Source organism: Perna viridis, chromosome 1 (genome assembly GCF_037379345.1).
Source record: "Perna viridis isolate PV_CMFRI_1.1 ecotype Kerala chromosome 1, ASM3737934v1, whole genome shotgun sequence".
In the NCBI taxonomy this organism is placed as follows: Eukaryota; Metazoa; Mollusca; class Bivalvia; order Mytilida; family Mytilidae; genus Perna; species Perna viridis.
In genome coordinates, this window is record NC_142445.1 from 17895816 (window position 1) to 17909407 (window position 13592).

General features: G+C 32.8%; 1 protein-coding gene across 5 annotated transcripts in view; it reads left to right on the forward strand.

Annotated features, from left to right (window-relative positions):
* Positions 1-13088, forward strand: part of LOC148627553 (uncharacterized) — a 38871-nt gene extending 25783 nt beyond the window's left edge. For 2 of the 5 annotated variants that reach the window (XM_088574633.1, XM_088574643.1), the window contains exons 14-24: positions 107-242; positions 695-873; positions 1318-1529; positions 2429-2552; positions 3860-3995; positions 4425-4603; positions 5816-8665; positions 9232-9295; positions 10152-10420; positions 11032-11064; positions 12053-13088. In XM_088574633.1, coding sequence (XP_088430759.1) covers positions 107-242; positions 695-873; positions 1318-1529; positions 2429-2552; positions 3860-3995; positions 4425-4603; positions 5816-8665; positions 9232-9295; positions 10152-10420; positions 11032-11064; positions 12053-12102 — 4232 coding nt within the window. In that variant the 3' untranslated portion in view covers positions 12103-13088. Of the gene's footprint in view, positions 1-106; positions 243-694; positions 874-1317; positions 1530-2428; positions 2553-3859; positions 3996-4424; positions 4604-5815; positions 8666-9231; positions 9296-9690; positions 9782-10151; positions 10421-11031; positions 11065-12052 lie in introns of those variants that run through there. The other 3 variants (XR_015920965.1, XR_015920964.1, XM_088574650.1) reach the window with 3 other exon arrangements.
* Positions 13089-13592: the final 504 nt, after the last annotated feature.

The window sequence follows — 13592 nt, forward strand, 5'->3', positions numbered from 1 at the left end:
TCACCTGCACTTCATTCAAGGGAGCAAAGGTGGACTCAAAATCGGACGGAGTAGGGTCATTTTTATAGCATCAAGTCTTTTATTTCATGATTCTTTTATAAACTAGAGTGTCAGAAACCAGTAATAACAGGTGATGCCAATTTCTTGGTTGCCTTGAAGCCTGAGTACTGTCCAATGGAGAGAGATGAGAATGTACGACTATATGTCAAGGTCGCTGGTGATCCACTCGGTCCTGTTAAATGGTATGTAATACATTGATGGGTTAGATATAATAATAGTTTAGATGGGGACATATTGTTTACCTATTTCATAAAAATATATTTGGTATTAAATAATTAGGGTACATTTGTATTTTCTTATACCACAGAGAGGCGTATATTGTTTCATTTGTCTGTTTGTCCATCACACTTTTTTATGCTTTTTTTCTGCAACTACTTGTCACAGCCAATTTATATTTTCACAGGCTTTATATAGGTGTTCTATATAGTTAAATTTGATTTCAACCAACTTTGTATTTGACCATTTAATGAAGTTAGGGTGATGATTTTCACTGGTAGACTTTGGCTCAAAGATTTCTTGTTTTGCAACCTACTGCTATAAATCTTAGCCGGTACAGGCTGAAAAAAGTTAAAAGATCAAACATTACCAATATTTTTTTATTGGAAATCATATGCTGCTTACATACCCCTTACAGGTTTAAAGATGGAGAAGAGTTGGAGAGCTGTAGACGTGTGATGGTTAACTGGGATATAGTGACTCAAGAATCAACCGTGGTCTTCCGCAGGTTCAAACTGAAAGACGCTGGGGAATATGAATGTGTTCTGATGACAAGTTCTGGGACATTCTCATCTAAAACAGTTCTTAATCTAAAAAGTAAGTTTATTTCTAAAAATATCTAATTCTTCCTTTTGAGTGGAGGGTTATTCAGTTTCTTAGGTACTGTTCATTTGAATGTATAGCTTATTGAAATGTGTTTCAAATATTTTGAAGTAATAGGGTAGACTTACTAATGCTTATTTCAAAATCACTTTCTAAAGTAATTTTACTCTCATTTATTAAAAATAAAGTACTCTTGTAGCAGAAATATAGAATTTCATTTTGCAGCACATTCAAATAATCTCCCCTAGCACTTGAATGAAATACATATTGAATTAAAAAGTTGCATTTGTTTTATTTGATAAAATATATTCAAGCTTATATTTCTTTTATGCTTAGCTTAATAAACTGAAAACATTAGAGTTTTGGGAATGTATGTCTGGTTATTCTCATTGTATCATAAAAACAAGGGAGATAATTATAGTTTAATTTATATTTCAGGATTAGAAACCCAGAGAGTTGAGACAGTGTTGCCACATGAAACCCCTGATTTATTTATTCCCTTGATTCTCTATCCCATTAAAGACACAACTGTTTATAAAGGACAGGAAGCCTATTTTGAATGTGCAGTAGACAAGCAGCCAAACCTTACTGTCAAGTGGTATAAAGATGGCAAAGAAATTCGACAAAAAAAGAGAAAATACAGTTTTAAGGTAGGCACTTTTGGTAATATGCAATGCTGAAATGCAATGGCCAATTCAAGATCTTGAAATTAAATTGTTATGATTTTTTATTCTTATTTTTACAAAAAGCCAAAGAATTATAAAAATTATTTAATAAGTTTTCAGAACTATTAATATATTTTACAAATCCGAAAGCACAGTCCTGAGTAAATGTAGAGAGAGCCGGAATCATTTTTGTCTGATTGCAGAAAATAATACTATACAGGAACAGAGTATAAACCACATTTTTTTTACTTTATTTATTTTAACATGATTTCAGTACAGCCTCTTTAAAAAAAACTTATATCACTCCTGTGATGCTTTCAGGCTGTTCTGTAACAGTTGGAAATACAATCTCTAGGCTCTTATTTTCCTCAAAGAGTAGTCACCAGCAGGAAAATACACCCACCTGATATTTTGTTATTTTCTGTAATATCAGGTTTGACAAAACTTGCAATGAAACTTATTCCTGAAATATTTATTTAACTAATTCATGGTCACACAATTTCAAAATCCTCAAATTAATGAGAATTGTTTCAGTTATTATGAACACAGGTTTGCTAAGAACTGTTGTATAATGCTCAAAGTAGTCTACTGGGTTGTACATGACTAAAGTTGCACTACACATGTATTTTTTTATATAATTAACACCATAATGTATTTTTATATACAAAAGTAGTTAACATTATACATAAATAGTTTATATAGTTAACAATACATGTATTTTTATTCAATTAAAACTATACATGTATATTTTATATAGTTAACACTGTACATGTACATTTTATATAGTTACTATAAAAGTACATTTTATATAGTTTATAACACTATCCATGCATTTTTTTAAAGATACAACAAAGCCATTGGTACTTATAACTATCTTGTTTCAGGAGTCTAAAGGAGTATATAGCCTATCTATAGAAGATGTTCAGGAATCAGACTGTGGTAGTTATACATTTGAGGTAGCTGATGAGGAAGGCATAGAATCTGTTAATGCTAGTATTATAATGAAAGGTATGACTTATGAATGCATGTAATTATTTTAAAGCAGTCTAAAAATTTTAAAAGCATGTTTGAGGAAATTGTGCATGGGAAGTTGTACTTACTGTAACCAGGGAACTTATGCACTGTTTTTTAAAATATTTTTGCAGTGTTTTGATTTACTTTCACTCAAATTCCAGATCTTTCATAAAAATCTGTGAATTCATCTATGAGGAAAGTGTTCCAACAGCTTTAAATTCTTGTTAGAAGTGAAATAATGAAAATTTACTGATTGATAGTACCTGTCTCAATATATCAGCAGTAAACATTAAAAAGTTTGAATTAAAGTTAAATTATTTGAAGTACCATGTGTTGTACCTGTTAATGACAATTGAGTAACCCATATATCTACTTCCAGTTAGGTTTGTGTGCATTGATTCTATATTTTTTAGTTTGTTATGTACATATATATTTTGTAGTTCAGTCATCAAGTCGTAGATACAGTGTTGAATATATGAATGTTGTTAGCTGCTCATATTCGCCAAAGACAATCAAACTAAATATAACATCATTTGACAATGCCTAGTTGTAAGACAGCATTTGCTTTAAAAATTGTGCAGCAGCTCTTCATGAAATTTCTGGCTTATAGTGCTTTTTTGCATGACTATTTTCATTAACATTAGGTCCTGATGACTAATATACTCCATGAAAAGGAGGGATATTAGATATGCGTACCATGTTTTAGGTCTAACATTCAGAGTTAACATTTGGTTCTCAGACCATTTTTTATGAAAACCAATGAAGGGGCAGGTTTTTTTTTTACTGCCCCAAGTAAAATGAGGAGTGTGCTCTTTTCATTGTTTATTGGCTGAAAAAAAATTATGTGGGCATACTTATTTTTTTTTAATTTTATATGGTAGATAAGAGCTGGTAATGGCACACCCTGAATATACTGACACCTTTAAATTTCAGTTGATATGATAATTCATTAAAATAAATAAATCATTGAATTTAAAAGTGCAGAATTTGATTTAACACAACTAAAATCCAGATTTTGCCAAACAAAAGTCTTTAGTATTATTCATCCTTTTTGTAGTTCATTATCAGCATGTTGCCAAAAACCCTCTGCATTAATTTTATGCACATCCATGCTTGAGGCTGGTATTTTCAATAGAATGGAATTAACATTGTACTTATTCGGATCTAGGTTTTAACTTCCAAAATAGCATAGTATTCAACTGAAGTGATAAGAGATCTTTTAAAGTGGACTGACTTATAACAAATGGTTATTAGACATACAGGACATTGATTTTTAAATGCTTTATAAATTCTATTACTAGTCGAGAAAAATAAGAGCCTAGAGATTGGACCTCCAACTGTAACAGAGCGACCTGAAAGTATCATAGGAGTAGTAGAAGGGGGAACTATTGTACTGAAATGTAGTGCTGTAGGAAACCCACCTCCTTCTTTTAGATGGTAAGTATCAACAAAAACTTTAGATTTACTGGAGAATTAACTTTCAACAAATATTCATACAAGTAATTCACTCCTTTACAACAAGGCAGGTTTAAAATGACTGAAGCAGTGTTAAATTGAGGGAGAAACTATATTTCAGTAGCATTTTTTAATATTCAAACATAAGTAAATAAGCTATGACTGATTTTAATCTTGCAATTTAAGTATGTTCACTCTGCTTTCAAACTGTTTTTTCAGAAAATTAACAAAAAAATCTGGGGCCAGTTTCATGAAGATTTGAAAATCTTTATTCTAAAAGTATGAATTTCTAAAGGAATTTTTTATTTATTCATAACATCACCACCTTCAAATATACCAGTATGTTTACTTCACGTGTGTTATATACATATTTCAAAATTTTTATTAAAAAAGGTATGAATCCTATTTCAGGCAAAAAGACATGATGGACATTATTCAGTCTCCCAGAGTAGTAGCTTTGGTAACGGAAGCAGGAGAATCAACACTTACTATAAGTGATGCTGAGTACAGTGACCGAGGGCTATATGTTTGTGTGGTTAGAAATAGACTTGGTAGAGTCAAAGTCAGATGCAATCTACATGTGGGAGATGGTGAGTACCAAAGTAGGGCATTATGAAAGTGTCCTGTGTAGGAAAACAATGACATTGTATTTTTCATGTGAGATATGAATCACATACCATAACATGTAACCATGTGAGCTGTTGCCATCATTTGGTGTCCATCGTCGTTGTAGATGTCTGTGATCATCATCATTAAAAATTTTTCAAGCATCTTTTTCTCCGAAACTTTTGAATGGATTTGGATGAAACATCCTGCACAAAATGGAAGTTTGGATTTTTGATCCGTCGAATAATACATGGCCACTGATATTAGAAATAGAGCATAGGGGTCAGACAGCTTTTTTTTTTGCATATATCTCCAAAACTGTTAGATTTAACCGAATTCTGACATAAGGTGAAAGTGTTCAGCATGATTAGGTCTATCTGTGATCAAATTTTGGTGAAAATCTGTTGGAGTTATTATTCTTTTTGGAGATTTTTGCTGTTTTTGATGTTATTAGTTTTTAAAATCTTCTCCTTAGAAACTACTGTACTGAACTCAATGAAAGTTGGTATGATTGTTTCGTATAGTATCCTGCACAAAATGATGCTTAAAGTTTTGATCCATCGAAAAACATGGCCTCTGTTATTTAAAATAGAACATAGGGGTCAGACATCAGGGTATTTTTTGCATATATCTCCAAAACCATTAGATTTAGCCAAATTCTGATAGAAGCTAAAGTGTTCAGCATGATTAGATCTATTTGTTGTCAAATTTTGGTGAAAATCTGTTAACCAGTGTTGGAGTTATTGCTTTTGTGGATGTTTTTTGCTGCTTTTGTTGTTATTACTTTCAAAAATCTTCTCAGAATCTACTGTACAGAATTCAGTGAACTGTTTCACATGGTTTCCTGAACAAAATGATTGGATTTTTGATCCATGAAAAAATGTGACCTCTGAAACTCTGAAATAAGTACATTATTATGTATCAGACCATAACACTTGGCTAGCAGAGATGGTCTTAACTAGACACTTTTTTTAAGTTCTTTTATATTACTAAATACCTGTCTAAACTGACCAAGTCCTAAATGAATTGGATTAGACAGGTTTCACTGTAATAACACAATATTTATTTGCTAGGTCTTCCACTTTACAATACTGCAAGTCTTGAATGGTAAAAATAAAACAATTACTAAGACCAGCTTAGCCCTTAAGCATGAAGCAGGATATTTTTGCATTCTTACTTTATAAAATACATTTCAGAGTTCAAGAAAAAAGAAGTCAACAAGATAACCAGCATAGATTCCCAAAGTGACCAAGTTGAAAAACCTGTGGAAGATTCAGTGTCAAAGAAGAGTACACTTGAGCTTTTGTCCAAAAAATTAGATGAGGTTGATGTGGACAAGTGTAAAATTTTGGTGAAAACAGAAGAATCAAAGTCAGGGACCATAACTGTTACCAGTACTGCAATCAAAAGTGAATTTGATGTCAACTTGAGTGAAGAGGAGAAAATACAACTGGCTGCAGAAGTAGCCAAAAAAGATAAAATTGAGGCAGAAAGATACATTTATCTCCTAATGATTGAAGCTGAAAAGGCTAAAAAAGAAGCTGAAGAAAAGACAAGAATTGCTTTAGAACTTGCCAAAAAGGCTAAGGAAGTAGCAGAAAAGGACAGAATTGAAGCTGAAAGAGCTGTCTTTTTGGCTGAGCAAGAAGCTGAGTTGGCAAGAATAAATGCTGAGGAAAAAGCAAAATTAGCGGCTGTAGTGGCAAGAAAAGACAAAGTAGCTGCTGAAAAGGCCATGCTGCTTTATATGGCAGAAGAAGAGCAGTTGAAAAATGTAGCAGTTGGTGTAGAAAATGCAGAAACTAGGGTAAATCTTGAATTATCAATGACATCAAGTATTGCTACAAATCAAGAAATAGAAAGATTAGTAGAAAATAAATCCGAACAGTCAAGTACTGCAGTAGAGGAAATAGAGGAGACAGGAGCTAATACTGAGATGTATCAGCGAAAGAAAAAACATAGAATGACATTTGAAGAGGCAGAACAATTAAGACTGGAAAATGAAACCAATGGAGAATCTAAATCAGCATTTAATGAAGATGAGATAGAGGGATCTGTTCTTTCTGTAAAAAAGAAAAACAAAGATAAACAATCAGTTGATGAAGCAGTGAAGTCAAAACATGTAATTGAGGAATCTGAAAATGCAAGATTTGCTGCTGATGGGTCAGAAATGGGAAGAGTTGCTGTTGAAGAAGCAGAAAAGGCAAAAATTGCTGCTGAAGAGGCTGAGAAGGCAAGAATGGCTGCTGAAGAATCTGAAAAGGCAAAAATTGCCGATATAGAGGCTGAGAAGACAAGAGTAGCAGCTGAAGAGGCAGAAAAGATAAGAACTGCAGCTAAAGAAGCAGAAAAGGCAAGAATTGCTGCTGAAGAGGCTGAAAAGGCAAGAGTGGCTGCTGAAGACGCTGAAAAGGCAAGAATTGCTGCTGAAGAGACTGAAAAGGCAAGAATTGCTGCAGAAGAGGCAGAAAAGTTAAACATTGCTGCTGAAGAGGCTGAAAAGGCAAGAGTGGCTGCTGAAGAGGCTGAAAAGGCAAAAATTACAGCTGAAGAAGCAGAAAAGGCAAGAATTGTTGCTGAAGAGGCTGAAAAGGCAAGAATTGCTGCTGAAGAGGCTGAAAAGGCAAGAATCGCTGCTGAAGAGGCTGAACAGACAAGAGTGGCAGCTGAAGAGGCTGAAAAAGCAAAAATTGCTTCTGAAGAGGCTGAAAAAGCAAGAATTGCTTCTGAAGAGGCAGAAAAGGCAAGAATTGTTGCTGAAGAGGCTGAAAAGGCAAGAATTGCTGCTGAAGAGGCAGAAAAGGCAAAACTTGCTGCTAAAGAGGCTGAGGAGGCAAGAGTGGCTGCTGAAGAGGCCGAAAATGCAAGAATTATGGCTGAAGGAGCAGAAAAGGCAAGAATTGCTGCTGAAGAGGCTGAAAAGGCAAGCATTGTTGAAGAAGCAGAAAAGGCAAGACTTGCTGCTGAAGAGGCAGAAAAGGCAAAAATTGCTGCAGAAGAGGCTGAAAAGGCAAGGATTGTTGCTCAAGAAGCAGAAAAGGCAAAAATTGCTGCTGAAGAGGCTGAAAAGGCAAAAATTGCTATTGAAGAGGCTGAGAAGGCAAGAGTTGCTGCTGAAGAAGCAAAAAAGGCAAGAACAGCTGCTGAAGAGGCAGAAAAGGCTGGGATTGCTGCTGAAGAGTCAGAAAATATCATAACTACTGAAGAATTGGAACTGAATAAGAAGAAAAAGAAGAAACATCACAGAATGACATTTGAAGAAGCTGAAAAATTAAGACTGGAAGCCGAAGCAAATCAAAAGTGCCAATCTGATTCAACAGAAAATAACAAAATTGCTGCAGAAAAGGCAAAAATAGCCAAAGTGGCAGCAGAGGAAGCTGAAAAAGCAGAAAAGACCAGAATTGCTGCTGAGGAAGCAGTGAAGATTAAAATAGCTGCCGAAGAAGCAGAAAAAGCAAGAATTGCAGCAGAATCAGAAAAAGCTAAAATTGCTGCTGAAGAAGCAGAAAAAGCTAAAATTGCTGCTGAAGAAGCTGGAAAAGCCAAGAAATCTGCTGAAGAATATGAAAAGGCCAGGATGGCCTCATTGGAGGAAGAAGTGACACGAGTTACTACAGCAGAAAATTATGCTGCAAATATTGCAAAAGAAGAAGAGGAAAAACGAAAAACTACAAATGAAAAAATGTCTGTTGAGGAAGCGAAAATAGTTTCTTCTGAGGAGAACCAAAAGTTAACAGCAGAAACTGAAGTTAAAGCTAAGAGGAAAAAACATAGAATGACCTTTGAAGAAGCAGAGAAATTAAGAATTGAGGAGGAAAAAAAAAGCAGTTCAGAAAGAAACAGCATTTCAAATCCAAGTACTGACACAAGAACAGAATCTCAAACCCTTCTGATGAGTAAAGAAACTTCCACAAATAATGAAAGGCAGTCAGCAATATCAATATCCTCAGAATATCGAGATAAAGTTGATGGTACTGTGGAATCAAAAATGTCTGTAGAAAAGGCAGAGTGTGGTAAAAATGTGACAATGATGGCATCTGGCACTGGTAAGCAATTGAAAATTATGTAACAAATATGATATTTACTTGTTCATTTAAATCCACTTGTTTATAAGGGCCACAATAAAAGTTGTTGGTGACCTTAAAATTACTATATAAATAGGATAGTGTACAAATTTAAAAATCCTAAATTTGTCTGGCGACTTTCAATATCTAGCATGTAAAAAGGATGTGCAGAGGTAACAACAATGTAACAATTTAACAAACATATAGACCAATATACAAACATATTATAGACAGAATTGAGAGGGGAAGTCTCCTTATGCTTAGAAATTTTAATTGATTACATAGAACATTACTAGTAATTACTGGAGTGGGTCTCCTCCTAGGCTAGTCAGCCCCCTCGTCCCACCCTTAAATTTCTTTCTCAATCCTCCACTGCATACAGACAGATGTTTGCACTGGTAACATCAGGAAAAAAACAAATGCATGATTTTTATATGTTGGATAATTATTCCTTTGTTAAATCTAATTTAGAACATTTTTATAGTGGACAGTTCCAGCAACGTTTTACATTCTTTCCATATATTTCTCTATTCTAACTAATGTTTCAGAACAAATGCAGTGTGCAGTGTCCTCTATCGAGTCTAATCAACAAGATTTTGCTAGTAATATAAGGTATTATTTAACACCCAATGCTAGTTTAACATGGTTTGTATTAGCAGTAATAGTCTTGTATTTAGCATTTGAAATGCGGTTACAAACACCCTGATAATTATGTATTATTTAGTTTTAACATTTAAATATTCCATGGCAGCTATCTCATCAGATCAGTTTTTTTTATTACCAAGGAAGCTCAGGAATTCATTTTCACATCGTGGAAACTGTGTTTCATCTTTTTTTACAAAAATGGCAAGAAAGTTTTATATTAAAGTGGCTTGGTTGTTAATGAAGCAGATTAAATACTAAAAAGGTATAAATTTTTCAAGATTAGCTAACATATGCTTTCTTTTTTTCTTACAACAAAAATTCCTGGGAATTTCACCTACATTCCTGATTAAAATCTATGGTAGAGTATTCTCTTTTTGTTATGTGTTGATGTTGTGATACAAAGACAGAAATCAAAACCAAGCTCCAACAATTATTGCAACTCGCACACATGTGGTAGTAAAATTTTATTATGAATATTTCCTTTTTATTCTATTATTTAAAATGTAATATACATGTAATTGAACTTGCAATACTGAATTTGTAATTCTATCCTTACCTATTACAATTTTTCGAAATGTAAACTTTATTACTTGGAAAATATTGCTGTAAACTTTTTTGAGTTTTAATCTTTTTGTCACAACAATTTAGCTGGCTCTATTGTATAGCTAATGTATATATAGCTAAGCAAGCTTGGAGGACTTATTAGTGTGTTATTATAGCATGTAGGAAAAGCTGCTGTACTAATCAACTGTAACAGAAATAGTTATTCTGCTGTTGTTAGTAGTTTTATTAATTAGAAACAACTACTAATTTATTAATATAGACATCAACTTCAAAAGCAATTATCTGCCAGTGGGAGTAAATGTCAGATTTTAGAGGTGTCAGCTCAGCATGTCACCAGTGTATCAGGAGAGACAACTGAAGGACGTAGTACTGCACATCATCATATTCATCATCCACCTGAAATAATTGTTGGTCCTGATTCCAAGCGTGTCCCTGCACACAGTGAGTTAGAGATCATTGTCCGTGCCAAAGCCTCTAAACATGCCAAGGTTAAATGGGTTCATGATGGTCAAACAGTTAATTTTAGAGGTAAATTGATTACAGATGTTAATGCAGTATTTAACTGATAGATACTCCTCTTAATAGTGTTTTCCCTAAGTATAAGTCTGTAAACATTTTCCTTAAATGTTGACCCACCTTCTAAAGTCATTTTTTAAATAGAAACCAATCATTTCTGTTGTTCCCAGAATTATATCCCACTACTTGACAATCAGTTTTTAGATAATTGAAGAATGATCCTCATATTTACCTCCTACATGAATAATGCCTTTATATTTTAACTTGTTCTTACCTTTGTTTTGTCCCATTCACTATGGTATGCTGTAGTATCTCTAGGTAGAATGGCAAGAGAAAAGTAGGCTAAAGAAAGACATGGGTGATGATCAATGAAGGTCTGTTGCAGGGATTATATAGTGTATAAATATATGTATATGTATAAGTGAAGAAGCTTTTCTACTGGTAGTTAATTGTATATTCCAGAAACTCTTAACCAGCAATTTAATAAAATAAATTGAAATACCAAATGAATTGCCTAAAGTTTTTAGCAGATTGGTAGATTATATGTTATTAGATCAAAATGGTCCCAAAATCTGTATTGTTTTTGATATGTTTTCATTTCTTTACTAAACTGCATTTTATAGATGGTGGACGCAAGTCTAATGCAGTATCTGATGGTAAGAGAGTCAGAACATTTATTACTGACTGTAGAAGCTAAACTTAGTTTATAGATACATAAAATCACCTTGATGCAGCTTGATACATTAGCAGATCATGCATGATGGGTTTATTGTGTTATTAGGTAAACAAGTATTATCTTTGAAAATAAAGATAGCTGACACAGTAAAATTTGTTATTTTTACTTATAATTTTCTACATTTCATTCAGGAAATAACACATGGCACTCAATTTTAATTTTCAATACAGTTTTTTTCAAACGCAATTGAGTTATCAGTATTTGGCCAATTGGGAAACAGAATTAGGATCAGGTGACTTGAGTTTCCATGGAAGAGTGTCTTTAAGGTCAAAGAGTAAAAAGCGAAACTATACCTATACCAATGGCATTGGAAAAAGCTGTGGTAGAAGTGTACATGTAATATAGAAAATGGACCTGGGGTGTGGGGGGTTTACACTCAATGTATTTTTATAAAGAAGGCAGACTGAGAATCCTTTCGTTAAGTATACCATCATTTAGAAATTATTGCATGCTTTTTTAAGCTTCTAATTATGCATCTTAAGCTTTATATTGCAATAATAATTGTTCTGAGTAGTTTTATAATCTTGAGTTTTGCTTATTCCAGTTTTTGGCTTTAGTAGAAATAGTTAAAATGTTATTTACTATTAAGTGGCTGATCTTTGCTCACTGTTTTATTCTTTTTCGTTAAAATGTAGTAGCGTAAATCCGATATGTTTTATACTGTCTTTAAATCAACGTCGTCATTTGTTTATAATCATGGAGAGATAAATAATTTTATTATTTTGATCAATGAATAACTAATAGTAATATGAACCAAATCATTATTTAAACTAAAATTCAATGTCTATAAATTTATTGTTTTACATTAGAAAATAAAATTTGCAGTAGTTTTTTTTAAAGATATCTGTATTTTTAGAACTGATTTGTTTTGTGTATTTTAGTGACGGTTAATTACTTTCTATTTTTAGGGCAACAACATTACGAGTTAATCACAGAGGAAAAACCTTTGAAGGAATAGGAAGTTAAAATGCATGTAAATAGTTTAGTATTCTGATCTGTGATACACTTATTGTAATATATGTATATCTGTTTTGTAATAAGTAATTCTGGTTTATTGGGTGGTTAGTGATCTCCACAGGGGAAGGCCAGGTTTTCATACAAAATGGTATACATAAACATGTGCTGGAAAACCTGTCCTTCCTGTTTGGTTATCTCATAATATTAATTCAAATGATAAAAGTTCAAAATGAGGATGTCCTTCAAAGCCAAAACCTGACCACTTTTTGGCCAGGGCAAGTGACATTTAAAATGGTGTAGTTTAAAAACAGGTGATAATGCACATGCCAATGGAATCAGGAATATTGTATCTGGATATATTATTGTATTAATATCCTTATTACGGATTATAATCACTGTACCCCTTGTTGTAGGAATTTCCCTGTCTGAAATTTAAATAGAAAGATCTGGTTGCTTGAAAATTGTTAATTGTTGAAATGTTTGAAAGGAAAGAGAAGGATAAGTAATTCTGTCATCCTCTGCATTACCTTACTGATTACCACATTTCATATGTGTAATACTTCAACAATAATTAGGTCAAACCACAATCTTGTTTCACCATTGAACAGTAATAAGGGTTTTCAATAAAAAAAGTAATAAGGGAACTTAAATTGTTTTGTTTTTTTATAATGAATATAATCCTTTCAAGTATTTTTTCTCCAGTTTTAAGGGTTAGATGTACCGTTTCATCTAAGTATTACGTTTTGTTTTGTCACTGTTATGTTTTGTTTTGTTTTTTTCTTGTCACTGTTGTTTTCAAACTGTTGTTGTGTGTGACTTGTCATAAATGAATATACATGCCATATGTCTTAAGTAGTATGTCTAATTGTAACTGAACCAGAACAATACACTTGTAAATTTAGAACCTAACTTAATCATTCCTCAGAATTTGATGTGAAGGATTGTTGTCCTCTTAGAATGACAATAAACTTAGTTGATCTCTTGTTATATTGCCTTTTTTCTTGTTGCTTGAGCTGCTGACAAACTTAAGTTGGAGCACTGAACATACAAATACTGCCCAATTAAAGGATGTAAATTTTCAAAGATGAATATACTTGACTGTTCAACCAATAGGATTAAATACATTTAACCACACACTAAAGATCTATTCTTGGAACCAGCATCATACCAGACACAAGGTAGATCCTACCTATTACACAGAGCATCCTTTACTGACACCTTAAAAATCATACAGACATATATATTTTCAATGAACTAATAAAGTTTAAAATGATTAAAAAATAGTATGTTTAAATTATTTCAAAACATTTTTTTTTTACATAAAAAATTGATTGTAAAATTACAAAGCCTCTTTTAAGGGGAGGTAATTGGTGGGAAAATGTTCTATTGAAATGTAATGGGAATTTTAGGGTTTTTTTTTTAATTTAGTGTAATTGGACTAAAAGCTGAAAAAAAGGGGATGGACATATCATATTAAAAGTATAATGTAGA